The sequence below is a fragment of the Oncorhynchus gorbuscha genome, linkage group LG11 (assembly GCF_021184085.1).
Source record: "Oncorhynchus gorbuscha isolate QuinsamMale2020 ecotype Even-year linkage group LG11, OgorEven_v1.0, whole genome shotgun sequence".
NCBI lineage: Eukaryota > Metazoa > Chordata > Actinopteri > Salmoniformes > Salmonidae > Oncorhynchus > Oncorhynchus gorbuscha.
In genome coordinates, this window is record NC_060183.1 from 77,174,160 (window position 1) to 77,200,075 (window position 25,916).

The window sequence follows — 25,916 nt, forward strand, 5'->3', positions numbered from 1 at the left end:
GTCGAGGCAGTCTGATCCTTACAACGCACCCCGACCTACGTCCCCTATGTCTCCGTCTCTTTCTCATGCGAATGACGGGATTTGGGCCTTGTCGGATGTCTGAAGTAAATCCTTTGCGTCCGACTCGTTAAAGAAAAATTATTTGTCCAGTACGAGGTGAGTTATCGATGTCCTGATTTCCAGAAGCTCTTTTCGGTCATAAGAGACAGTGGCAGAAATATTATGTCTAAAATAAGTTACAAATAACGCGAAAAAAAAACACACACAATAGCACAACTGGTTGTGAGCCTGTAAAACAGCAGCCATCTCCTCAGGCGCCATCCATTTTCTGTTGCGTGCCCTAATGTACATGACCGTCTTGTTTGCGCTTGGAAACCTTTGGCTTGACTACACCCCAAAGTATTTGGTCCCAGATTGAAGCAGCAACCGTGGGACTGAAGAAGATACAGTATGTGTGGTTGGTGATATGGTGTGGCAAACTAATAGACAAAACCTGTTGCATTTGTACCTTTTGTGAACCACTGGCTGATGAAGAATGACAGTGAGGGTGACCATGGTCGCTGTGGCCCAGTCTTTTTTTAATACAAGTAATTTGTCGCTAAAGGATGCCAAGTTAGTGTTTAATCTGGTTCTCCCCTAACTGAACCAACATTGTACTGTACCTGTAACTTGGTCCTTATCCAGTAGGATGAAAACGTTCTGAAGCGGGAGGCTACATCAACTTGTCAAAAAAACAACAACAACACAGATTTCTGCTTTATGCTGTGTTTTGAGTGAGTTGTTACATTCCAGGGCCTGGTATTAATACCATACCCAACCGTAGTGAGAAAGGTAATTGTGAGGCATTTCACAGGATTTACAAATGTCCAGGGCCCGGTTTCTTAAGGGTAAATTCGTCATTAGAACCATAGGAATCGATATGGCTCTAAAATGAGCGTAGCCTTAAGATACTTTTTCTTGAGTTTGTACTTCAGACTAGAAAAGCCTTTGTCATTTGAGGGTTGTTGTTAGTAATTGTCTGAGGGTACAGTTTTACAGTTATTTTTCAAATCGCATCTGACAATATAATGGTAAACATCAAAATTCCATCTTTAGAAAAGTTAGCGGTCATACGCACATCCTTAATTAGGTGCTGGTGAAAAATAAGGTTAGGGTTGTAGAGAATCGAAGGACCATGAATGTAATAAGAAACCTTAGGTGCTGGCTAAACCAGCTACAGAATGTCTGCTCAGAAGAAGGATGAGGCGGTTGTCCAGATTAGGGGGAGTTCAATGGAAGAAGATGTCCACATTCACACATCACACACACATCTGGCCACTCACGGTTCAGATAACTGAGAGTCATTCCCAGTGAGAACTGACATTAACTATGGTTCTGAAAGGAAAGAGGAGAAAGAAAACTATAGCACTTCTATGTTATGAATGACATGGCTGTATAAACTAGCACAGGTAAGTATATAACAGCAAGAGCTATATACTACAGCAGGTATGTAAAAGGCCTAGTCACATGGTACCATGTTTCAGGTAAGACCCAAAAGCAGACTGTTTTGAAGTAACAATGCATATAACAGGAACAGGGGCAGGCTAATGACAGGTCAAGGCAGGCAGGGGTCGATAATCCAGAGTAGTGGGGCAAAGGTAAAAGACGACAGGCAGACTCAGGTCAGACAGAGGTTGGTAATCCAGAGTAGTGGGGCAAAGGTACAGGACGTCAGGCAAGGCAGGCTCAGGGTCAAGGCGGGCAGAAAAGGTCAGAACTGAGAAAAACAGGAAGAATCAATAGACAGGAACAGAGGGAAAAGCGCTGGTAGGCTTGACAAAACAAAACCAACTGGCAACAGACAAACAGAGAACACAGGTATAAGTACACAGGGGATAATGGAGGTAATGGGTGACAGCTGGAGGGGGGTGGAGACAAGCACAAGGACAGGCGAAACAGATCAGGGCGTGACACATGGCAATAGACTGAACAGCCTACGGGACTTCTAAACCTGAAACTCTGGCAAATGTGCTCAAATAAACATTACAGTAATGTTCAAATATATACATAATATAATTACAATGAACATGAGTGATATATATATATATATATTATATATATATATATATATATATATATATATATATATATATATATATATATATATATATATATATATATAGAATAGAAAACTGCCTAGCACCATAAATGAGCAATGCTTAGAATATGGTAATCACTAACAGTCATTCAAAAATGCTCATTCATTCCAATGTAAAATGCTAACGGTACTGCTAACGCTAGTCGGAGCGCGAGCTAGCTAACAAGCTATAAAATAAACCACAAAACTTAGCTCCACTTAACATGACAGAGATCTCAAAGCACTTACGTTTAGATGAACGCACAATTAAACATGAGACATACAGGGATTCAGTCCACAGGAGGAAAAGTTCAGCAGGAGGGAAAACTGTGGAAGTGTCACGCCCTGACTTTAGAGAGCCTTTTTATGTATCTATTTGGTTTGGTCAGGGTGTTATTTGGGGTGGGCATTCTATGTTTTGTTTTCTATGATTTTGTGTTTCTATGTTTTGGCCGGGTATGGTTCTCAATCAGGGACAGCTGTCTAAATCAAATCAAATCAAATTTATTTATATAACCCTTTGTACATCAGCTGATATCTCAAAGTCCTGTACAGAAACCCAGCCTAAAACCCCAAACAGCAAGCAATGCAGGTGTAGAAGCACAGTGGCTAGGGAAAACTCCCTAGAAAGGCCAAAACCTAGGAAGAAACCTAGAGAGGAACCAGGCTATGCGGGGTGGCCAGTCCTCTTCTGGCTGTGCCGGGTGGAGATTATAACAGAAAATGGCCAAGATGTTCAAATGTTCATAAATGACCAGCATGATCAAATAATAATAATCACAGGCAGAACAGTTGAAACTGGAGCAGCAGCACGGCCAGATGGACTGGGGACAGCAAGGAGTCATCATGTCAGGTAGTCCTGAGGCATGATCTGAGGGCTCAGGTCCTCCGAGAGAGAGAAAGAAAGAGAGAAAGAGAGAATTAGAGAATTTAAATTCACAGGATACCGGATAGACAGGAGACAGATATAACAAACTGACCCTAGCCCCCCGACACATAAACTACTGCAGCATAAATACTGGAGGCTGAGAGAGGAGGGGTCAGGAGACACTGTGGCCCCATCCGATGATTGGACAGGGCAAAACAGGAAGGATATAACCCCACCCACTTTGCCAAAGCACAGCCTCCACACCACTAGAGGGATATCTTCAACCACCAACTTACCATCCTGAGACAAGGCCGAGTATAGCCCACAAAGATCTCCGCCATGGCACAATCCAAGGGGGGCGCCAGCCCAGACAGGAAGATCACATCAGTGACTCAACCCACTCAAGTGACGCACCCCTCCTAGGGACGGTATGAAAGAGCCCTAGTAAGCCAGTGACTCAGCCCCTGTAATAGGGTTAGAGGCAGAGAATCCCAGTGGAAAGAGGGGAACCGGCCAGGCAGTTGTCTCTGATTGGGAACCATACTTAGGTAGCCCTTTTTCCCTCCTTTCGTTGTGGGTAGTTAACTTTGTTTGTGGCACTAATACCCTGTACACGTCACGGTTGTTTTTTTGTTTGTTGTTTTGTTGCCGACATTTTGAAATAAAAAGGAAAATGTACTCTCACCACGCTGCACCTTGGTCTTCTTTCAGCAATGGCCGTGACAGAACTACCCACCACCAAAGGATCAAGCAGCGTGGTAAAGAGGACTCCTGGACATGGGAGGAGATCCTAGACGGAAAGGGTATCGCCGACCGAGGGAGGAGATGCGGGCAGCTAAGGCGGAGCGGTGGCGATATGAGGAGGCAAGTCAACGAAGCAGGCACGAGAGGCAGTCCCCAAATTTGGGGGGGACACGGGAAGATTGGCATAGTCGGAGGTTATACCTGAGCCAACTCCCTGTGCTTACCGTGGGGAGCATGTGACGGGTCAGGCACTGTGTTATGGGGTGATGCGCACGGTGTCTCGAGTGAGCATTCACAGGCCGGTGTGCTCTGTGCCAACATCCCGCATTTGCCAGGTGGAAGTGGGCATCCAGCCAGAACAGGTTGTGCCAGCTCTGCGCTCGAGACTGCCAGTGAGCCTTCACGGCCCAGTGTATCCGATGCCCGCCCCACGCACCAGTCCTCCTGAGTGTCTCTCCAGCCCGGTGAGTCCTGTGCCTGCGCCCAGGTAGAAGCCTCCAGTGATGATCCATGGCAAGAAGAGGTGCCACCAGAGTGGGGTGAGCCAGTGGTGGAGCGGGGTCTGCGTCCCGCACCTGAGCCGCCACCGTGGATAGATGCCCACCCAGACCCTCCCCTATAGGTTCAGGTTTTGCAGCCGGAGTCCGCACCTTTGGGGGGGGGGGGGGGTTACTGTCACTCGCTGACCTTAGAGAGCCTTTGTCTCTATTTGGTTTGGTCAGGGTGTGATATGGGGTGGGCATTCTATGTTTTGTTTTCTATGATTTTGTGTTTCTATGTTTTGGCTGGGTATGGTTCTCAATCAGGGACAGTCAACAGTCTTTAGAAATTGGTTGATGTTTTTCTTTAGAGAAATTGAGAAGTATGGCTATTCAGAACAAGGGGTCTATCATTGTCTCTGATTGGGAACCATACTTAGGTAGCCCTTTTTCCCTCCTTTCGTTGTGGGTAGTTAACTTTGTTTGTGGCACTAATGCCCTGTAAGTTTCACTGTTGTTTTTTGTTGTTTTGCTGACGACATTTTGAAGTAAAAAGGAAAATGTACGCTCACCACGCTGCCCCTTGGTCTTCTTCCAGCAGCGGCCGTGACAGGAAGTACTCATCAGGATGGGGAAAGCACGTTTCTGACCACACAGCGTGCTTTGAAATCAACAACAAAGGACAGCAAGGGTAGACGGTCACTGAGAGGAATGACGTGAATACATGTGGTCCTCCAGATAGGAAATCATGTAGAACAGAAGGCCTGTCTTTTGGTTTACCGGCCGCCCCGTCACAAAAGGTGCTTGAGGTTACCAGATCAAGGTGAATGATACTGTGGAGGCCAGTGCAGGCTGTGAAGCAGCGCTGGATGAGGGGAGCCAACAAGATGCGGTGGTGGATCCGGTGATGGCTGCCCCCTCTGCCTAGGAACAGGCAACAGTAGTACCTCAATGGTGAAGGCTTTTAAGACCCCCGGGGGAGGAGCAGGAGTCCTATTGACCCCTGGCAAGGTGTCAGCTGAAGACTGCAGAGCCACAGCGGCAGATATCATTACAGTGACCTAAACATCAATACTACGAAATTCATTATTATGTTTCTCATAAACATATAAGTTAAATTGTCATGTTTATTTAGTATGTTCACTGTATAAAGTTCTTAAGAAGTTGAAGCACCTGTTGAACAAATTAAAATAAAGGTAAATGAACACAAATGCATCAAGGTAACCTGCCTAAATTAACATCGCCCCGTAGCACTCACATCATTAATTCTAAGGTATTAACATGGTCCACACAGTTGTGAAAAAGGCATGACAACTCCTAGACTGTTCTCTCTGCTACCGCACAGCAAGCAGTACCAGTGCACCAGGTCTGGAACCAACAGGACCCTGAAAAGATACCCCCCAAGCCATAAGACTGCTACCGCTTACACATAGACTGGTACCCACACACATAACATGCTCACACACACACACACACACACACACACACACACACACACACACACACACACACACACACACACACACACACACACACACACACACACACACACACACACACACACACACACACACACATGTTACTTTTACTCGTTATTGTTATTCATTATTTATTGTGTATTTATTCCTCATGTGACTATTTATATTTTATATGTTTTCTCTTTAACTCTGCATTGCTGGAAAAGGACCCGTAAGTAAGCATTTCATTGTTAGTCAACACCTGTTGTTTACAAAGCATGTGAAAAAATAACGTTTCATTTGATTCTACCCTGTCAATGATCAAACGATGACACCTTTGTAAGCCTTAATGACCAAAGCAACCCTGGTATAAATGACCATGAGTGAGGAGGTGTGTGGTCATGTTTCATGTGTTCAGGCCCACGTGAGCAGGACGTGTAGAAGCTACAGGAAGTCTGAGTGGCTATGAATAGCGCTTGGTGATGGATTGAATCCACATTGACAGGAAATTGTTTTCTCCCCAGGGCTCAAAGATCCACTCTGCTCTCAGTTTTTTTAGAAAGAAAATAACCTGCTTGCCCAACTACCGGTTTCTGGGAAAACAAACTTTTTTTTTGCTGAGTTTGCACGCTCAAAATCACAGTCTGAAATGGTCCATATTCAAGAGTTTCTGATTGTTATATCAAGATAGCTCGGCATTGACTTTCATGTTTGTGGAGATAATGTTTTGAGGGGGAATTTGATACAGAATTTTATACAACAGAACACTGAATAAGGAGTACTCATCTATGTGTTATATTTGACACCAATCCCTGAATACCATGCACTACAGCTCATAATAGCACATACTATTCATACATAAAATCATTTGGTGTAACCTACATGTAATGTGCTCTGAATAAAGAAGAACAATCCCTTTATATCAAGAGGAAAACCATATCAACGGTTTCATTTGAGGGCTGATATTTTCAACAATGTACATGACATTGATACAGTGTAGGGAAGAGTACTGTATTTCCAAATAAGAATGTACTTCACATGATGTTGGTCTGTGTTGAAGCCTTCAAGCCCAATCGTTATTTGCTGTTAGGATCTTAAACTCAATTGTGCCATTATATAACTTGAATAACAAAAGATAGATTCAGGGGGACATGCAATTTGCAGGTTCACAAAGCTGACACTCTGCCCAGACCAACGGTTGCCCTAGAAAAAGAGGAACACACTGAACTGGTTGGTCATGGCCAGAGACCTCCCTAGTGCTTTGGGACAATCTCTGCAGTTTATACTGATAAGTAAATATCAGAACAGAATACTAATGTATTCAAAAGATAAGTAATTATTTTACTAGTTATAAATTCTGTTTTCTGTTTTCTGTTCATTTATGTAGGCCTTACCATATAACAACAATAAGAATCCTATACATCTTTATTCAAAGTATTTATGTATTCAATGTAGACCTATGTTTGTTTTACTCAGTCATTTATGAAACTTCCAGTTAGTAGGCCTAATTTCCCATCCGTTTACAACCTTTACAAGCACGTGTTCATTAAGTGTTTCTTGTTTTCTATTGGTTGAGATTATTGGTGGCCAATAGACATGTGTTGTTACTGCGCCAAATAGCTAATTTAAAATAGAGCCGTGTTGTTTAAACAGGCAGCACAATTCTGATATTTTTGCCTAATGTTTGGCAAAAGAGCAGATCTGATTAGTCAAAAGACCAATTAGTACAAAAACGCTCAGAATTGAGTTGCCTGTGTAAATGCAGCATTCTTGTGTCAGTTTTGTGTTGTGTTTCATGTATTTTAACCTGAGTGTTCCCTGGGTGTGTTTTCAGCTACCAATGGTTTGTAGTTATGTATGGTTTAACTTTCTCTGCAGTTTTTTAAATACATCTAAAATAAAACTAATAACTTTATTCTGATTCATCATTTTAAGCGTTTTGAGGTGGTATCACGTGCTGCCTGTAACAGGAGTCACGTATAATTTATTGTCAATCTTATTTTGAGTGATTTGGAATTTGCGTAAAGTTGCGCAAAATACGCCAACTGAAGCGCCTTTTACGGTCGAATGTAAACACCACGGTTCTCTCGCTCCTCCCTCCCGACCATCCCCCAATGCCCTCCACTCCCTCTTCATAGAACCTAATAAGTGATAAACTCCGGGACTGAAAATGGCGACGGCGGGGAGCCGGACCTCGTCGTCGGGAATATACGAGTCGAATAACAGCACAAACGTTGAAAGCTGTCTTCAAGGAAATTCAAGCACCCCTAGTCTTCCAAGCAGTCACGGTAAGGCGAAGAGTAGTACAGGGGAAAACTCACAATGGAGACGTAAAGATCTACGCAAAGTCCGAAGTGTGGATCTGGATAAACCTGAGTCGCTGCTCCTATCTCCTGAGACTGGGACGGCTCCGATATCCGCGCAGCTTCACTTCTTGTCCATTTCCTCGCCTGGTGCGGTCCAGGCTACTTTATTACAGAAAACAGCCCATATTCAGCAGAGCAACTCACTAACTGATCACCCTCTCTCGGATAAAACGACTAATAGTTTGTCTACAGCCGCTCAGGAATTGTTGAAAACTTCTTTCAAAAACAGCAGCGACCATCTCAGTCCGGATAATGGTGCAACCGTAACTTCAATAGAAGTTAATACTACACAAAATAGGTAAGCTGTACATACAAGATTGACTCACTGCAAGGAATGTTTGATAATCGTTATACTTTTTTATCTTGTTGGTTGGATTCTGTCAGTTGCAGAGTTCTATATTAATTTGTGAGATTTCCTCATCTTGGCGCACGTTTCTATCCGTTTTTGAAACTTGCAATAGCGATTTATGAAATGCAAGTGCGTGTTTACTGTAAGCATTGTTTTTATGACAATAACACGTTTTTATTGGTTTATAAATAATTAATAATGGTGGTTTATAAATAATTAATAATGGTTCGGGGTCTTTTATGTAGGCTTTTTCAAAAGCATATGTCAAAATATCAAAGACATATGTCAAAATATCAAAGACAAGAGAATTCAAGGTCGGTAATTGTCCAACTTGTATCAAATTGTAATTGTCACATGCTCCGAATACAACAGGTGTAGTAGACCTTACCGTGAAATGCTTACTTACAAGCTCTCATGTAGAAGGACCATTTGTGTAGGCTATGTGTATTTTGGAAGTAGAGGCTAAAGTGTCTATTTACAGATGTGCCACGGTCAGCAGCACTAGTTTGCACTACCAATAGGTTTTTTGAGAGTAAGACATTTCAATGTCATCACGGTACACACAGAAAAACATAGCTAATGTTTTAACGGAATTGTTTATTATTAAAAAGTTAATTGTGAAATAAATTCTGTGTGACAACCTTTACAGTAGGTCAAGTGCTTTAAGCAGGTATCCCGTTCTGCAGTTTTTCCATTTATAGAACATCCTTTGTTATGCAATGTTCTACAATTCAAATGAATTTGTCCTGTGTACTGTGATCACACACAGTTCTGTGATGGTTGCTATTAAAAATCAGCCAACTTCTATACATTTCCTTTTGTGAGTAGTGTTTAACAATCAACATCTTAGTGTCCATTATTTTTATTTAACCTTTATTTAACCAGGCAAATCAGTTAAGAACAAATTGTTATTTACAATGACGGTCTACCGGGAAACAGTGGGTTAACTGCCTTGTTCAGGGGCAGAACGACAGATTTTTACCTTGTCAGCTCAGGGATTCGATCCACCAACCTTCTAAGCGCTAGGCTACCTGGTTCATGGTGGGGTGGGAATTCTCCTAAACTAACATGGAATTGTTTTAAGATTGTCATACCATGGATCATTTAGCTATTTGATTTATAATTTTAGGAGCCCTGTAAGTATCAAACAAAATATTTAAAATGCTTTTGATAAAATATTGAATTTGGCGTTTATTGCTATAGCCCATAGAAATGAATTGAACAACACATTCATAAATGGCAAAACAGACACTCATACGGATTTGAAGTGTCTGTCCTATGTCTAGGAGATTCTAGAAAGCTCAGCAAATATTTGAGTTTTTTGGACACTCATTTATACCACCATCGTGTTCGTGAGAGTCTTCCCTTTCCATAGTGGAGTCATATTAGTTTGGACGCTACAGACAGAAGATCACACATTTACATTTAAGTCATTTAGCAGACGCTCTTATCCAGAGCGACTTACAAATTGGTGCATTCACCTTATGACATCCAGTAGAACAGTCACTTTACAATAGTGCATCTAAATCTTAAAGGGGGGGGTGAGAAGGATTACTTATCCTATCCTAGGTATTCCTTAAAGAGGTGGGGTTTCAGGTGTCTCCGGAAGGTGGTGATTGACTCCGCTGTCCTGGCGTCGTGAGGGAGTTTGTTCCACCATTGGGGGGCCAGAGCAGCGAACAGTTTTGACTGGGCTGAGCGGGAACTGTACTTCCTCAGTGGTAGGGAGGCGAGCAGGCCAGAGGTAGGGAGGCGAGCAGGCCACGTTGGCGGTACCAACTTCAGACAAGTCCTGTGGGGTTTGTGGGAGTTGTAGAGCAGAATGGAGGACCCCATCGTGGTGGTCATAGTTAGTAGACCAAACCATTCAGATGTTAGACATTTTTCGTGATGTCCCCTGGTCTGACAAACAGCACTGTTAAAACTAGCAGATTTTGATGGAGATTTTTGTATTATGTTTGCTGCACGGGTGCGTCAATAGACTCTTAAGGGTTAATGAGTGACATAGGTGTATTAACAGGCAGCCCAATTCTGATATTTTCAGATCTTTTCACATCCGCTCTTTTTCAGAGCTGAACTGATTGGTCAAAAGACCTATTAGTGAAAAAAAAATATCAGACTTGGGCTTCCTTTCTCAACACAGCCATATAACGTAAAGATCAGCCCGGGATGAATGACAGCTTTTTAGAAAGGAAAGATTGTGAGATGAGAATTTGTTGCAACATGAGACATTGGCTTTTGGAACGGTACAGATAATGAAAGATGAATAGGACGTTGAAAGCTAAAGAAATGGATGGAAAGAGAGCTGGATCCCATTGTGGTGTTTCTTGTCCGGGATAATGGGCTAAGGCAAACCATCAGTATCCCCTCACCGCACAAAGGTAAAATTCCAACAAACTCAACTCCACTGTTGGACCTCAGAGGCCCAAGCCCTTTTCTGCACACAATAGTTTACTGGTTGAACTTTAGTCCTCTCTCTACTGATCCTTGGGCCAATGAAATATAGAGACAATAATGAATGTTAAGTATATATTATACCCTTTTTTTCATTTAGTAGAGCAAGACATCACAAGCTAAACCCATAATTGGCATGTTTTATTTAGTGAGGCATCATTGTGTCAATAGCTTGCAGGGACTTGCATTACAGAAAGCATAGCAGTAAACACAATCCCATATCAGATATTTTATTACACTTAAAAGCTGAAGATGTTGAGGGAAATATCTTAGTCATGGGTTTGTCAGAGTTTGCATAGACATGCACTACATGACCAAAAGTGTGTGGACATCTGCTCATCGAACATCTCATTACGAAATCATGGGCATTAATATGGAGTTGGTTCCCATTGCTGTTATAACAGCCTCCACTCCTTTGGGAAGGCTTTCCACTAGATGTTGGAACATTGCTGTGGGGACTTGCTTCCTTTCAGCCACAAGAGCATTAGTGAGTTTGGGCACTGATGTTGTGCGATTAGTCCTGGCTCGCAGTCAGCGTTCCAATTCATCCCAAAGGTGTTCGATGGGCTCTGTGCAGGACAGTCAAGTTCTTCCACACTGATCTCGACAAACCATTTCTGTATGGACCTCGCTTTGTGCACAGGAGCATTGTCATGCTGAAACAGGAAAGGGAGTTCCCCAAACTGTTGCCATAAAGTTGGTAGCACAGAATCGCCTAGAATGTCATTGATGCGGTAGCGTTCAGATTTCCCTCCACTGGAACGAAGGGGCCTAGCCCGAACAATGGGAAAACAGCCCCAGACCAATATTCCTCCTCCACCAAACTTTAAACTTGGCACAATGCATTGCTGCAAGTAGCGTTCTCTTGGCATCTGCCAAACCCAGATTAGTCTGTCGAACTTGGCAATGGAAACCGATTTCATGAAGCTTCTTGACGAACAGTTCTTGTGCTGACGTTGCTTCCAGAGGCAGTTTGGAACTCGGTAGTGTTCCAACTGAGGACAGACAATTTATTTTGGCTTCCCGTTCTGTGAGCTTGTGTGGCCTACCACTTCACAGCTGAGCCGACCCTTCCACTTAACAACAGTTTACCGAGGTAGCTCTAGCAGGGCAGAAATCTGACTAACTGACTTGCTGGAAAGGTGCCATCCTATGACGGTGACACGTTGAAAGTCACTGAGCTCTTCAGTAAGGCCATTCTACTGCTTATGTTTGTCTATGGAGATTGCATAGATGTGTGCTCGAATTTTATACACCTGTCAGCAACAGGTGTGGCTGAATCCACTAATTTGAAGGGGTGTTCACATACTTTTGGGTACATAGTGTAGTTTCAATATTAGACATAATTAGGCTAATGCTCAGGCAAATGCCTTTAGGCTTCCACATCCTATTGAAATGCTCTAGCTGGACATGTTGTGTGCTTTCAAGGACGGCTGGTGTGTTGTACTCCACCACAGCACTCACACATTGTAGAATCTACATTGTGATTTTGAGTCAGATAAAGCGAAACGCCTCGGTTTGCGTCTGCAAACTGAATCACTCACTGAGATGTTGCCTCAGGAATATCAAAGAGTTTTGTGGAGCTATTCGTAGCTGTTTTGTCCTCCCTGAACAACCCTTGCTGGTAGAAGATGAGCCATCCGACAGGTGTTGCCGACGTTTCAAAAAGCAGGTGTGTTAAGTCAGAATCTCGTTGACTACTCGTAAACTACAGTTGTCTTACTGATGAGAGATCAAAAGAGAATTTAGTCAAACGTCTCTTTCTCCTCTGGCTGACACAGTTTCTTAGGATTTAAATAATTCAAAGGCCTGGATTGCTTCTTCCCTTGCTATCTACAGTGACGGTTACACATTAAGGTCAGGCGTTTCTTTGAACTCTATTCGTATGCTTCACACTAACTACAGGGAAGACTCGATTGGGCACACTGAATGTCTCATGTCTCGCAAGGTCCCTTATTTAAAGATGCACTATGCAGAAATCGCTCCGCCATTTCCTGGTTGCAAAAATTCTAATAGTTCACTTAATTTCAGTTTGTGACAAAAACCAAACAATATTTAGTGTAGAGAATCATTGTACCATCTAAACCACTGTGAAGTATATTTTCCATAACCAAAACTATTGTTTTCAGCTATTTGAAGCTGGTGTACAAGAAGCAAAAACAAAACTTAAGAACCGAAGCATATAAATAGTGCACATAGAACATATCTACCGCTTCTTAGACTTGCTTTCAATGAGACTGAATGATCTATAACTCACATTTCTATGTGAGTTTTGGTCGGGTCACCCTAAAAAAGTTCCATACTGCAGCTTTAATTCATAGAGGTCTAATCAAAGTTTAGTATTTGAGGGAGATGATGTAATGGTAGGTACGATACATTATGTGGCCGACCTTTTTTGGAGAAGTTTCATGGCTTCACCGTGTATGTTGATTTATTTATCCAGTTGGTGCCCTACATATCTTGTCTACATTGTGAGGTTGAGGTCTAATGGAAGAGAGAAGCTATCACTTGCACTGCCTCGGGCCAGAACATCCCCAACCACGTCCTCAACCGGTCACTCAAACAAGAAAAGCTGCACCTTCATTGGCCTTTCGTCCATATTTTCTCTGCTTGGCCATTTTAAGTTATTGGAGCTCTTGCTTGGCTCTGTGGTATGTTTACAATGAAACTGGACACAATTGACCAGGGCCTTCACCTCAACTGACCAGTTGGCACTTGAAAGGCTGATCGTAGTGGAACCTGACTATTGTGCTTTTTGCTTCTGAAGGACAGAAGTTTCCGTTGGAAAAGAAGCTGGTATGTGGCCAATGGGTGTTCCCTACCCACGGGGTCGCAATTAATTTGTTTGCATTTCCAGCGGATGTGGCAGGAGTTCTGACGTTGTGGTTTACAGTAGACCGACACTCTGATGCAGGATAAGATATGCCCTCCTCTGGAAAAGTGTATGCCCTACCATCATGTGTCCAAGCACTCTGCGTTGCGTCGTGCATAAGGACTTAAATATACCTCGGCTGTCATCCACTCAGCATTCAGGGCTCGACTAACCCAGTTTATAAAGTAGCCTACATCTTGTACTGTGGTTGTGTTTGTACACCTCGTTTAAACTCCTCATAACCTTGGCTGGTAGCTTGTATTCTTAACTGCACAAACTCCTTGCTATTATCGGCAGTCTCATCAGACCAGAGGTAATTTGTGAAGTACACTTCCTTTGGACTACACCCTTCCAAAAATCACCAAGTAGACATTTCTGGGAAAAAAAGACAAAGTCCCCTCTGCGCATTGCTTAGGATCCATAATTGAGAGTTTCCTGAAGTAATTTCATCTCACATTTTATTTAGCTGATGCTGTTCAGGGCTTAGGTTTCAAACACCGCTTGACTCAATTGTCAAGCTGGTGGCGATGTTGAAGATTTCAAGAAATATTTGGGCTTAAGTCATGTTTGTCTGCAGTCGTTTTCGGGGGGGGGAGGCAGGCATCATGTCATTAACGTTTTGTTATCCTGTCATCGTGATAGAATGAGTCATCGTGGCTCCAACACTGGGATGGTTACTGAACAGCTGGGGGGAGCGGCTGTTTTGGAGTCAGATTAGTAGCTGGTTAACATCTGGATGCCCAATGACTCCATGGGTGAAGTAGAGGGAAAGCCTATGAAGAACAAACCCCATGGCCCTTCAAAGAGTATCACCTCACGTCATCTCAAAGACTGTGGGTGTCAGTGAAGTCATATGGAAAAATGATACCAGCATTGGTGTGATTTCTAGAAAGACCTGCAAATGTTCACTTCAGACTGTTAACCTATACAGAAAGTCAGGTCAATGATCATCAACCAAAGTTCTAGATAGGGCTGGGATGGTACCAGGTGTTGCGATATGTTATCCATGTCAGAAATGAAAACACGAAGCAGATCCAGCTCTTTGGTCCTCTAAAAACCTGCGGTATATAAAATATTGTGTGTTATAGCTTGGAAAATAAATACATGTGACTCAGGATGACAACACAATGATGTTTGTTTCCAACGTCAGGACTGTTTTCCTAAAGAAGTTACATCTGCTTCGTGTTTTGTTTCCTTGCCACATTACTAAGGAGTGTATGGTGATACTGGTATCGTCCCGGCGCTAGTTCTAGATCTTCCAAAGTCATGAAACGTCGTGGAGAGTGGTCCTATGGATCAGATGTTGTTAACGTCAGCTCCTATGACATTGACCAGACCAGAGAATCTTCTCTGTACTCGCTTACTGTCCAGTGTTCAATGCAGGGTCGGCAAGTAGCGTTTGAGTGTAAAATGAGGCACTTTACTTCTCGGGGATAGTATGGAGCCGTTGGAGTCTAGGGGAGCCACCGATCTCCTCCCACCGAATCACATGACTACTGCGGAGTGCTTTGATCTGGTCATCCAGAACTGGTTTGACCACAGCCCCTATGTCCACTGCCAACTCCACCATCAAGGTATGTTAAAAGGCGCTATGTTTATGTTTTGTGGAGGAGATGGCCGCAGACAGATCGGTTTTCAATGACTCAGCGTAGCTTTCAACATTTTTAGTTTTTACTGAATCATTTTAATTCAAGGATTGGGATTTTCCAGACAGATTTTTTTGCAGAGAGGATTGGTTTTACGAGTATTTCTTTGACAAATATTCACATTCAATATATTGCTCTGTTTACACTCCTCCTTCTAGTATCTAGTGGGAAACACGTCTGTTTTTCAGGGTTTGATTCAGAGCTGTTCCAACCTCTACATTTTATAGTGATGGACGTGACATGTTTTAAAATCACACAAACAACGCAACTTTGAGTCAGACACTGTTATTGAAAAGTAGCTCTCACCGTTATCCATTCCATAAAACTCCTGGCCAAGGTTCAAGACTTGCCTGGGTAAATGCAAAGCTTTTATAAAGACAACATGGCAATGTTTATAACGAGCAGTCCCTTCAAGACTGGAGCATCTGAAATGCACTGTTGCTAGGCAGACCAGGGGCTGGAATGCTCTCAAATTCTATTCTTCACATGGGGGGGGGGTCAGAAGCCAGCTTTTGTCCTTCTCCACTCTCCAACTCGTTCTGAAAAAGCCTAATGCTATATGTGGTAATTGGTATATGATTTAAGACTGGGGAGCCAATACTGTGTTCACTGAAAACACATGTCTCACGCTCGACGTGTGCGGCGCTACAGCATCATCAGCATGAACGACGATTGCTGGATAATGTTTGACTGTGGTTTTGGAACAGAAGGGATGTTCTTAGAAGCCCATGTTAATGTATCATCTTTTAAATGGATTTTGGGGCAAATGTCTTTCGTTTTAATGGCTATCTTTTAACCAAGACCTTACCTGATAGCTGTTGGGTTTCCGATGGTAATGTGTTGTTGAGAGAGAGGCCTAGTTGTAGGTCTGTTTTCTATGGCCCTGCCCCAGTGGGTTGTGGGTTGGCCCTGGACTCCAGAGGGTTGGAGGCTGAGTTTGACTGTTTTGTCTAACCAGCCTGCCTGGGCCTCTCCACGTTCACCAGAACTGGCTGTTTAAAGCCCGGGGTTAGCTCAACACTCAGAGCTAGAGGCCGCTAACAAAAGGCCCGGATATTTCCATCCCCATTAGGCGTGTGAGCAGGCCTAGGGGTCCCCTCCCAGATTCTGTTTAGTTAGCAGCAGGACGAGGCAAGCTGGAGATTACATGTGAAAAGTAAACACATGGGTCCCTGCCTAATCAGGGCCAGATTACCAGTTAAAACAACGGGTCTCCTGCAGGCCCTCCGTAGGCCCTCCGTATATGCATTCAACACACAGCCAACATACACACAGACATCGACGTGTACATACACACACACACACACACACACTTTCACATGACATGTTCTGAAAACAGATCTCCAAAAATTATGTCGCTAACACTACACACGGCTTCAAACTTGAAGCAGCAAGTAAGTATACACTGCTATGATATACACCGAACAAAAATATAAACGCAACATGTAAACTATTGGTCCCATGTTTCATGAACTGAAATAAAGGTCCCAGAAATTGTCCACACGCACAAAGCTTATTTCGCTACAATTTTGTACACAAATTTGTTTGCATCCCTGTTAGTGAGTATTTTCTCCTTTGCCAAGATAATCCATCCACCTCACAGGTCTGGCATATCAAGAAGCTGCCCAGTACACAGGTGCACCTTGTGCTGGGGACAAAAGGCCACTCTAAAATGTACAGTTTTGTCACACCACACAATGCCACAGATGTCTCAAGTTTTGAGGGAGCGTGCAACTGGCATGGTGACTGCAGGAATGTTCACCAGATTTGTTGCCAAATAATTTGATGTTAATTTCTCTACCATGAGTATTTCTGTCTGTAATAAAGCTTTTAAAAATGTCTTTTTAGGGAAAACCTCATTCTGATTGGTTAGATCAGGGCCTAATTTATTTATTTCAATAGACTGATTTCCTTCTATGAGCCGTAACTCTGTAAAGTTGTTGAAATTGTTGCATGATGTGTTATATTATTGGTGTGTTCTAGAGGCTTACAGGGGGGAGAAGGGCAATCTTGAATGCTGATAAAGAATGCATGGCTTGTAGTTTTGGTTTAATATTTTCCAGAAGGTGGGGTCAAGGACAGCTAAATATTGACCAGTGCCTCTGACGATTAGCTGCCAAGCTTCTAACAACATTCTGTTCATGTGTTGCTCCACTTCTTTCTTCTGCTGATGTGCTAATGTATAGTGGCAGAGAAACAAGCAAGTTGTGCAATCTCTGTTTCTCCCAACGCAGTTTACATGTCCATTTATGCGTTGTATGAGGACCTTGCTTTGAATTTGCTGTGTTAAAATAACGGCCCCTGGCTGGCGTGTTCGGCCCTGCCCATTTGTTACAGTCAAAGCTGTTTTTGGAAAGGCTTAGAAATGTTTACTTAGCCACGCCTTTCTTCCACCGTGCGTTCATCCGGGCAGCTGCCTTGGCCTCCACACACTCCCCTAGGGTCACTGTTCCACACTTGTTTTCCTTTTTTGTCTTTCTTTGTGCTTTTCAGGTCAAGTTGTTTTTGTTTCAAGCCATGTTTCCTCAAGCAGCTGAAAATGCTGGCTTGTGCCTGGCTGAATACAGCCGTATTCAACTTTTTGCCCTCATCGGAGTATCCCTGCCCTTCGACCACAGAGATGGTAGCACTTTTCTTCAACTATCCACGAGCCAGTTTGAATGAGTCTCGGTAGAGATTACGTCAGTGGAGGCTGCTGAGGGGGAGGACGGAACTGAGCGAATGGACTGGCATCAAACACATGGAAACCATGTGTTTGGTGCATTTGATACCATTCCACAGATTCCGCTCCAGCCATTAACCATGTGCCTTTTCACCCCAATTAAGGTGTCACCAACCTCCTGTGGACTACATGTGTTGTCGGAGGCTCTTGTTAGCATCTCGCAATCTTGAAGGTCGGGAACCTGTCTGACCCCCTCTCCCGTGACGGTCAGGAACCTGTCTGACCCTCGTGACGGTCAGGAACCTGTCTGACCCTCGTGACGGTCAGGAACCTGTCTGACCCTCGTGACGGTCAGGAACCTGTCTGACCCTCGTGACGGTCAGGAACCTGTCTGACCCTCGTGACGGTCAGGAACCTGTCTGACCCTCGTGACGGTTAACTCCACAGCTTTCGTTCAACATGCTGATCTGACTTCACTGACGTGATTCGTTTGCTCTGTTTTAATGTCTACAGTCTCAGACTTAAAGTTGTGGCCATGCCGAAGCTCACCTTTCCTGGAACTAACTGTCTAAATGCCAACGCTGAAAGCGACGTCCAACTGATATTTTGCAATGATGTTCTTAGTTAGGCACGAGGGCTATTTGATCACCGAATAAAAATACTTCAGCGCCGTGCATCTATAAAAGTATGAGCTAAATGTGATTGCATGAAAATATCCAAGGCAAGAATAGCCAGATGCACTTTCTAGTGTCCTAGACGTCGCCAAGAAACATAATGGATGGAGAGAACTAGGCTGTTCTACTACAGTGCCAACTTTGCATATTTCTCGCGTGCGCTCTCTCTCTCTCCTTCACTCCCTACCTGTCAGTGGTGCACGAGGAGAGGCCATGCATGTGATTCTCTGGGCAGATTTGGACTCGAGTCGCTTTCACATGTGACTGGGGAGGGCCCGCAGAAACCCTGTGAATTGCGCTGTTGCCTCTGCTCACAGCGGGGACGGATGAGTTGAGCAAGAGAGAACGTAAGAAAGAGGGATATTTAGAGGGCGGGGAGAAGGGGGGTGCAGACCCCTGCCACCCTTGACCTGAGAGGGGCTCCCATGGGCTTCTATCTTTTTGTGTTAAGAATTATAAAAAAAAATTTTTAGAGGGAGAGGTGCTTTCATCGTGTACCCACTATGGGCAGTGTGATTCATGACACGCGGGGGGGTATACCATGAATCACACGACCCACGGGGGTATACCATGAATCACACGACACGCGGGGGGGTATACCGTGTGATTCATGGTATATCCCCCCCCCCCCCCCCGTGGGTCGTGTGATTCATGGTATACCCCCCCGTGGGTCCGTGTGATCATGGTGTACCCCCGTGTCTGTGATTCATGGCATACCCCCCACCCCCCGTGGGTGTGTGATTCATGGTATACCCCCCCTCCCCTCGTGGGTTGTGTGATTCATGGTATACCCCCCCGTGGGTCCGTGTGATCATGGTATACTCCCCTGTGGGTCGTATGATTCATGGTATACCCCCCCCCGTGGGTCCGTGTGGTTTAAGGTGTCAGCTTGCATCGCCAGTGAAAGATCCTGCTGTGTACGAAGACAGCGGCTCCAAACATCAGATCTCTGCTCATGACTGCAGCAGCCAGTATCTCAGGCGAAGTCATGGACAGTTCATGAACTATATTCTACAGACTCCCATGCTAGCTACACTGCTGTCCATCTCCAGTCTAAGAGTACTCTAACTGTAATATCCTAGGCAACAGGGTCCTAGGCAACAGGAACAGTGTCCTAGAGAGCAGTGCTGGGGCTGGAAAGGGCACCACCTTGGTTTAACTTGCTGAGACTGTGATACTACCACACTTGGATGTGAAGGTTGTAAATGGTCGACGCATGGGCTGTTTTTACGGTATGAGCAATGTGTCATTTTGAGTTGGACTGGCAATGTTCTGCAAACTGTAAACCTGATATAACAGCTGGCCAGATGGTTGGAGAGTTACGGTCAAAGTCGGACCATTAAACACAAAAGTCCAATAAGAAAACGGCAATAAAAAATCTCCTTTTGATATTCGCAGAACACTGCATGTGTTTTTACGAACTTTGTTCCACTTGTGTCTGGTGAAAATATTGATTAACTTGGGTAAATCACCTGTCTAAGTTTCCACTCAACTCTATGTTCTGAGACAGCAGAGTGAATATTTAACACCTTCCTTTGCCTACTTCAACTCCAGTGGGAAAGAGCGATACCCAGTCAGTTGTTTAACTGAAATGTGTTTTCCTCCATTTAACCCAACCCCTCTGAATTCGAGAGGTGGGGGGGTGCCTTAAACGACATCCACGTCTTCGGTGCCCGGAGACTCGCAGCAGAGGAAGCTATGATGCTTCTCATTAACCCAAGGTTAATTTAAAGACAATTTCACAAACAAAACATAACACCCAAATACATAAATGCATTGTTTTTGAACACTTTAGACCAAGGTTGGCCTCCAGTACAGGTTTCTATGGTGGTTCTGTTTATCTTTGTCTAGAATGTTCCGGAGACCTTGAGATTTGGCATCTTTTAGCATCGGAGAAGTAACATCAGTTGAGAGATCTGATGGTGTCATGGCTCATAGTTGTCAGATGCTTGGGTTTCTGTATATTCTATGTCATCAGGAGACTCATTGAATGATTTTCCAGGGAATGACTACTTTTCATAGAACCTCTCTTCGCGGCTGCCGTAGGGATGTGTTCCATACCTGCGTTTGACAAGTGCTTTGGGATTGGCCAAGCCACGGTTGAAAAGGGAGAGCGATATTAAGCTCGCCGCTCCTCCTAAAACCAGTGTTCATCCTGCCTCACCGCTCCTCCTAAAACCAGTGTTCATCCTGCCTCACCGCTCCTCCTAAAACCAGTGTTCATCCTGCCTCACCGCTCCTCCTAAAACCAGTGTTCATCCTGCCTCCTAAAACCAGTGTTCATCCTGCCTCCTAAAACCAGTGTTCATCCTGCCTCACCGCTCCTCCTAAAACCAGTGTTCATCCTGCCTCACCGCTCCTCCTAAAACCAGTGTTCATCCTGCCTCACCGCTCCTCCTAAAACCAGTGTTCATCCTGCCTCACCGCTCCTCCTAAAACCAGTGTTCATCCTGCCTCACCGCTCCTCCTAAAACCAGTGTTCATCCTGCCTCACCGCTCCTCCTAAAACCAGTGTTCATCCTCTGCCTCACCGCTCCACCTAAAACCAGTGTTCATCCTGCCTCATGATTCCCCCTTTTCTCCTCCTCCCTCCCGGAGGCCATGTTCCACTAACAACATGTTGGCCAGTGGGACATTAATGGAGTGTCTGCTCGTTGGGGTACTGTGCACAATCACACTGACACGCTGAGGGGGGGGACACCTCATCCACATCAATTCTCACCAAGCAACCAAGCCTTTTCAGCTCCATGATGATTCATGCTGCAGAAGTTAAGCTTTTTTTTTTCCTCCCTGAAAGTTATTTTATCATCACTGAAAGTAGTCTGGTTTGGGATGAGGTGTGTGTGTGTGTGTGTGTGTGTGTGTGTGTGTGTGTGTGTGTGTGTGTGAGGCACCAGCAGTACTATTGGTCTGGTTTGTGACTTGATGAGAGAGCTGAGGGCTCCCGGGAGAGGTTAATGGGGCTTCCCCTGCCCAGAGGGAAGATGGGGAGATGGTGGGGTCCTGACCTCTTCCAAATACCCCCATCACAGTGGGGGCCAAGCGCTCTGAATAACTCTGGGTGGGAGGAATTTCTCTGCATTCCATCTACATTCCATAGCCAAGCAGTGGGCACTGAACTAAATGACACGCACACACATTGTTCACACACATGCACACAACACTCCCACTTGCCATCAGCAACTGCTATAGTGGTATGAAACAAACTGATTGTGTAGCTACTTTTGTGACTTTAAATTGTTTATCAGACATGTATATAGCAGGCGAGACCATGGTATGTTGCCTCTACTAGCACTCGGCCTAAATTCAGCACTCGGCCTAAATTCAGCACTCGGCCTAAATTCAGCACTCGGCCTAAATTCAGCACTCGGCCTAAATTCAGCACTCGGCCTAAATTCAGCACTCGGCCTAAATTCAGCACTCGGCCTAAATTCAGCACTCGGCCTATATTTAGAAGCTGGCTGCACTAAAACGACGGCTTCAGATGACCTGCAAAAAAAGATCTCTATTCAGACATGTCCTGTTTTGGAAGGTATCCTGTAAGATTCATTTGAATGAGGTCAAGAAAATGTTATGGTAATGCAGGAAGACTGGTTCGAACATGTTTAAACGAGTCTTCCTCCATAGGCCAAAATTCTAATGTGGAGAATGTGAATAGCTAGTGCGTTTAGTTAGTCAGCGGCCTACATCCTGTATGTGATCATCACACGTTATTATGAACTAGATAGACATTTCAAAGTCAGGGCATCCCAGCTTTAGTCCGTTTGATACATTTCTACTCTTATTTGTTTAAAATAAAAGCTAGAGAACTTCGCTACCAAACTGTTGGCAAACTAACTTAATTGCAATTAAATTGGTAGACCTGCCATTGTTCAAACGTAATTGGGCATAAACTCTCAACTGTGAATTGAACATGTTTTCTTGTCCAATGACGCGATACTGAAGTTTTCCATCTAGGGATGTTCAATTGCCGTAAACTATTCCCCAGAAATGACCTTATTGGACAGAGGCACACCTCCCAAAAGGGCGCTCTGAATGGTACACCAGAGTCCAGTTTCCTGTGTTGCGTAACATTCGTCATGAACTTTTATCTCTTACATGGTGACCCAGTTATCCTCCAATCAGGAATGGGATTTGGACCTAAACCTCTTCAGGCAAGCAAACCAAACAGCAGGTTGGAGAGGGACAAAGCGAGAGTCTGTGCAGATGTCCTGCCACACAGGTCCCGTGTAACTCAGTTGGGAGAGCATGGCACCAGGGTTGCGGGTTCAATTCCCATGGGGGGGGGGGGCAGTATGGAAATGTATGCACTCATTACTGTAAGTCGCTCTGGAAAAGAGTTTCTGCTAAATGTCTCGAATGTTAAATATAATGTCCAACTGACTCTCTGATCCGACATCTTTAAGGTTAGGGTCTTCATAGTGGTGGCTGTGTTTGTTACCTTTTTAGAAATCAACTCATGTGACTACCAGTGGTATTTCTACCCAATGACACCACCACTGTCTGGTTTAACAAAAAAAAGCTCACAGGCAGAGAGCTGATTTCCTTTCTTTGCATCGGGCTGCTATTGAGGCTCTGATAGTCTTTCCTCTTCCTTTCTGACCAACCCTTTATCTGAATTGACAGGTGGTGGTAGGTTTCAGACCGCCAACTTGCGAAATGCATATTTTCTAAATCTTGCGAAACATCCCAGGTCGTGCTGTTGTTTTATTTCCCCCCTCGCCTGCCCACATGATCTGAAACCGAAATGGGGAACTTCTCCTCTTGGTGGACCAGTTTCCGTCCGGCCGGCACATGTGGCGGATATCTGCTCGGAATCTAATTTCTCCTCTCCGACCATAAGCTGCTGGTTTGTTTGCTTGCCTGAGAGGAAGTTCACGCCAAAGACGCAGAAACTTCAACACAACTAGTGACTTGTCCCTTCAGCTCAGGTTTATTACAGTGGATGATAATTCTCATGTTCGTCTAGGTCAGGTGGGTCGTTTTTGTTTCTGTTGGAATGAATAAGAATGATAGGGCTTCCTTTTCCCCTCCCATTTTTCTTTTTAATCAATATGTCAACGAGATTGTTCCCTGGCCCTCTTGTTTCCCTAGAGAAAGTGATGGATACTCCCTTCCACCCCACACACAGTCCCAGGCAGCTCTAGATGGAGGGGAATGTGTCAGCACTGGGCAAGGCTACCTGATGCTGAAGCTAACATTCAGTGTAGGGTCGGGGCAATACCAGTATCGCCATACTCGTTAGTATCTTGGCAAGGAAACAAAACACGAAGCGGATTTGACTTCTTTAGGAAAACATCCCTAATGTTGGAAACAAGTATAATTTATGTTTTCATCAAAATTCACATAATTTATTTTCTATAGCACACAATATTTAACATTCAGCAGGGTTTACAAAGGACCAAAGAGGGTAGTCTGCTTCATGTTATCATTTTTGCAGTGGAAAAACTATTGCGGTACTGGTATTCTTGCCAATGTCCAGTCTCTTGACAACAAGGTTGACGAAATCCGAGCAAGGGTGGCATTCCAGAGGGACATCAGAGACTGCAACGTTCTCTGCTTCACGGAAACATGGCTTACTGGGAAGACGCTATCCGATTGGGTTACAGCCAACGGGTTTCTCCACGCATCGTGCCGACAGAAACAAACATCTCTCTGGTAAGAAGAATGGCGGGGTCGTATGCCTCATGACTAACGGGACATGGTGTGATGAAGGAAACATACAGGAACTCAAATCCTTCTGTTCACCTGATTTAGAATTCCTCACAATCAAATGTAGACCGCATTATCTTCCAAGAGAATTCTCTTCGATTATAATCACAGCCGTATATATCCCCCCCAAGCAGACACATCGATGGCTCTGAACGAACTTTATTTAACTCTTTGCAAACTGGAAACCATTTATCCGGAGGCTGCATTCATTGTAGCTGGGGATTTTAACAAAGCTAATCTGAAAACAAGACTCCCTAAATTTTATCAGCATATCGATTGCGCAACCAGGGGTGGTAAAAACCTTGGATCATTGTTACTCTAACTTCCGCGACGCATATAAGGCCCTGCCCCGCCCCCCTTTCGGGAAAGCTGACCACGACTCCATTTTGTTGATCCCTGCCTACAGGCAGAAGCTAAAACAAGAGGCTCCCACGCTGAGGTCTGTCCAACGCTGGTCAGACCAAGCTACACTCCAAGACTGCTTCCATCACGTGGACTGGGACATGTTTCGTATTGCGTCAGATGGAAATATTGACGAATACGCTGATTCGGTGTGCGAGTTCATTAGAACGTGCGTCGACGATGTCGTTCCCATAGCAACGATAAAAACATTCCCAAACCAGAAACCGTGGATTGATGGCAGCATTCGTGTGAAACTGAAAGCGCGAACCACTGCTTTTAATCAGGGCAAGGTGTCTGGTAACATGTCCGAATATAAACAATGCAGCTATTCCCTCCGCAAGGCTATTAAACAAGCTAAGCGTCAGTACAGAGACAAAGTGGAATCTCAATTCAATGGCTCAGACACAAGAGGCATGTGGCAGGGTCTACAGTCAATCACGGACTACAAGAAGAAACCCAGCCCAGTCACGGACCAGGATGTCTTGCTCCCAGGCACACTAAATAACTTTTTTGCCCGCTTTGAGGACAATACAGTGCCACTGACACGGCCTGCAACGAAAACATGCGGTCTCTCCTTCACTGCAGCCGAGGTGAGTAAGACATTTAAACGTGTTAACCCTCGCAAGGCTGCAGGCCCAGACGGCATCCCCAGCCGCGCCCTCGGAGCATGCGCAGACCAGCTGGCCGGTGTGTTTACGGACATATTCAATCAATCCCTATACCAGTCTGCTGTTCCCACATGCTTCAAGAGGGCCACCATTGTTCCTGTTCCCAAGAAAGCTAAGGTAACTGAGCTAAACGACTACCGCCCCGTAGCACTCACTTCCGTCATCATGAAGTGCTTTGAGAGACTAGTCAAGAACCATATCACCTCCACCCTACCTGACACCCTAGACCCACTCCAATTTGCTTACCGCCCAAATAGGTCCACAGACGATGCAATCTCAACCACACTGCACACTGCCCTAACCCACCTGGACAAGAGGAATACCTATGTGAGAATGCTGTTCATCGACTACAGCTCGGCATTCAACACCATAGTACCCTCCAAGCTCATCATCAAGCTCGAGACCCTGGGTCTCGACCCCGCCCTGTGCAACTGGGTACTGGACTTC

General features: G+C 44.5%; 1 protein-coding gene across 2 annotated transcripts in view; it reads left to right on the forward strand.

The window, feature by feature from the left end:
- The first annotated feature begins 7,815 nt into the window (after window positions 1-7,815).
- Window positions 7,816-25,916, forward strand: part of map3k1 (mitogen-activated protein kinase kinase kinase 1, E3 ubiquitin protein ligase) — a 59,619-nt gene continuing 41,518 nt past the window's right edge. For both annotated transcript variants that reach the window (XM_046290550.1, XM_046290551.1), the window contains exon 1: window positions 7,816-8,328. In XM_046290550.1, the coding sequence (XP_046146506.1) occupies window positions 7,835-8,328 (494 nt within the window). In that variant the 5' untranslated portion in view covers window positions 7,816-7,834. The remainder of the gene's footprint in view (window positions 8,329-25,916) is intronic.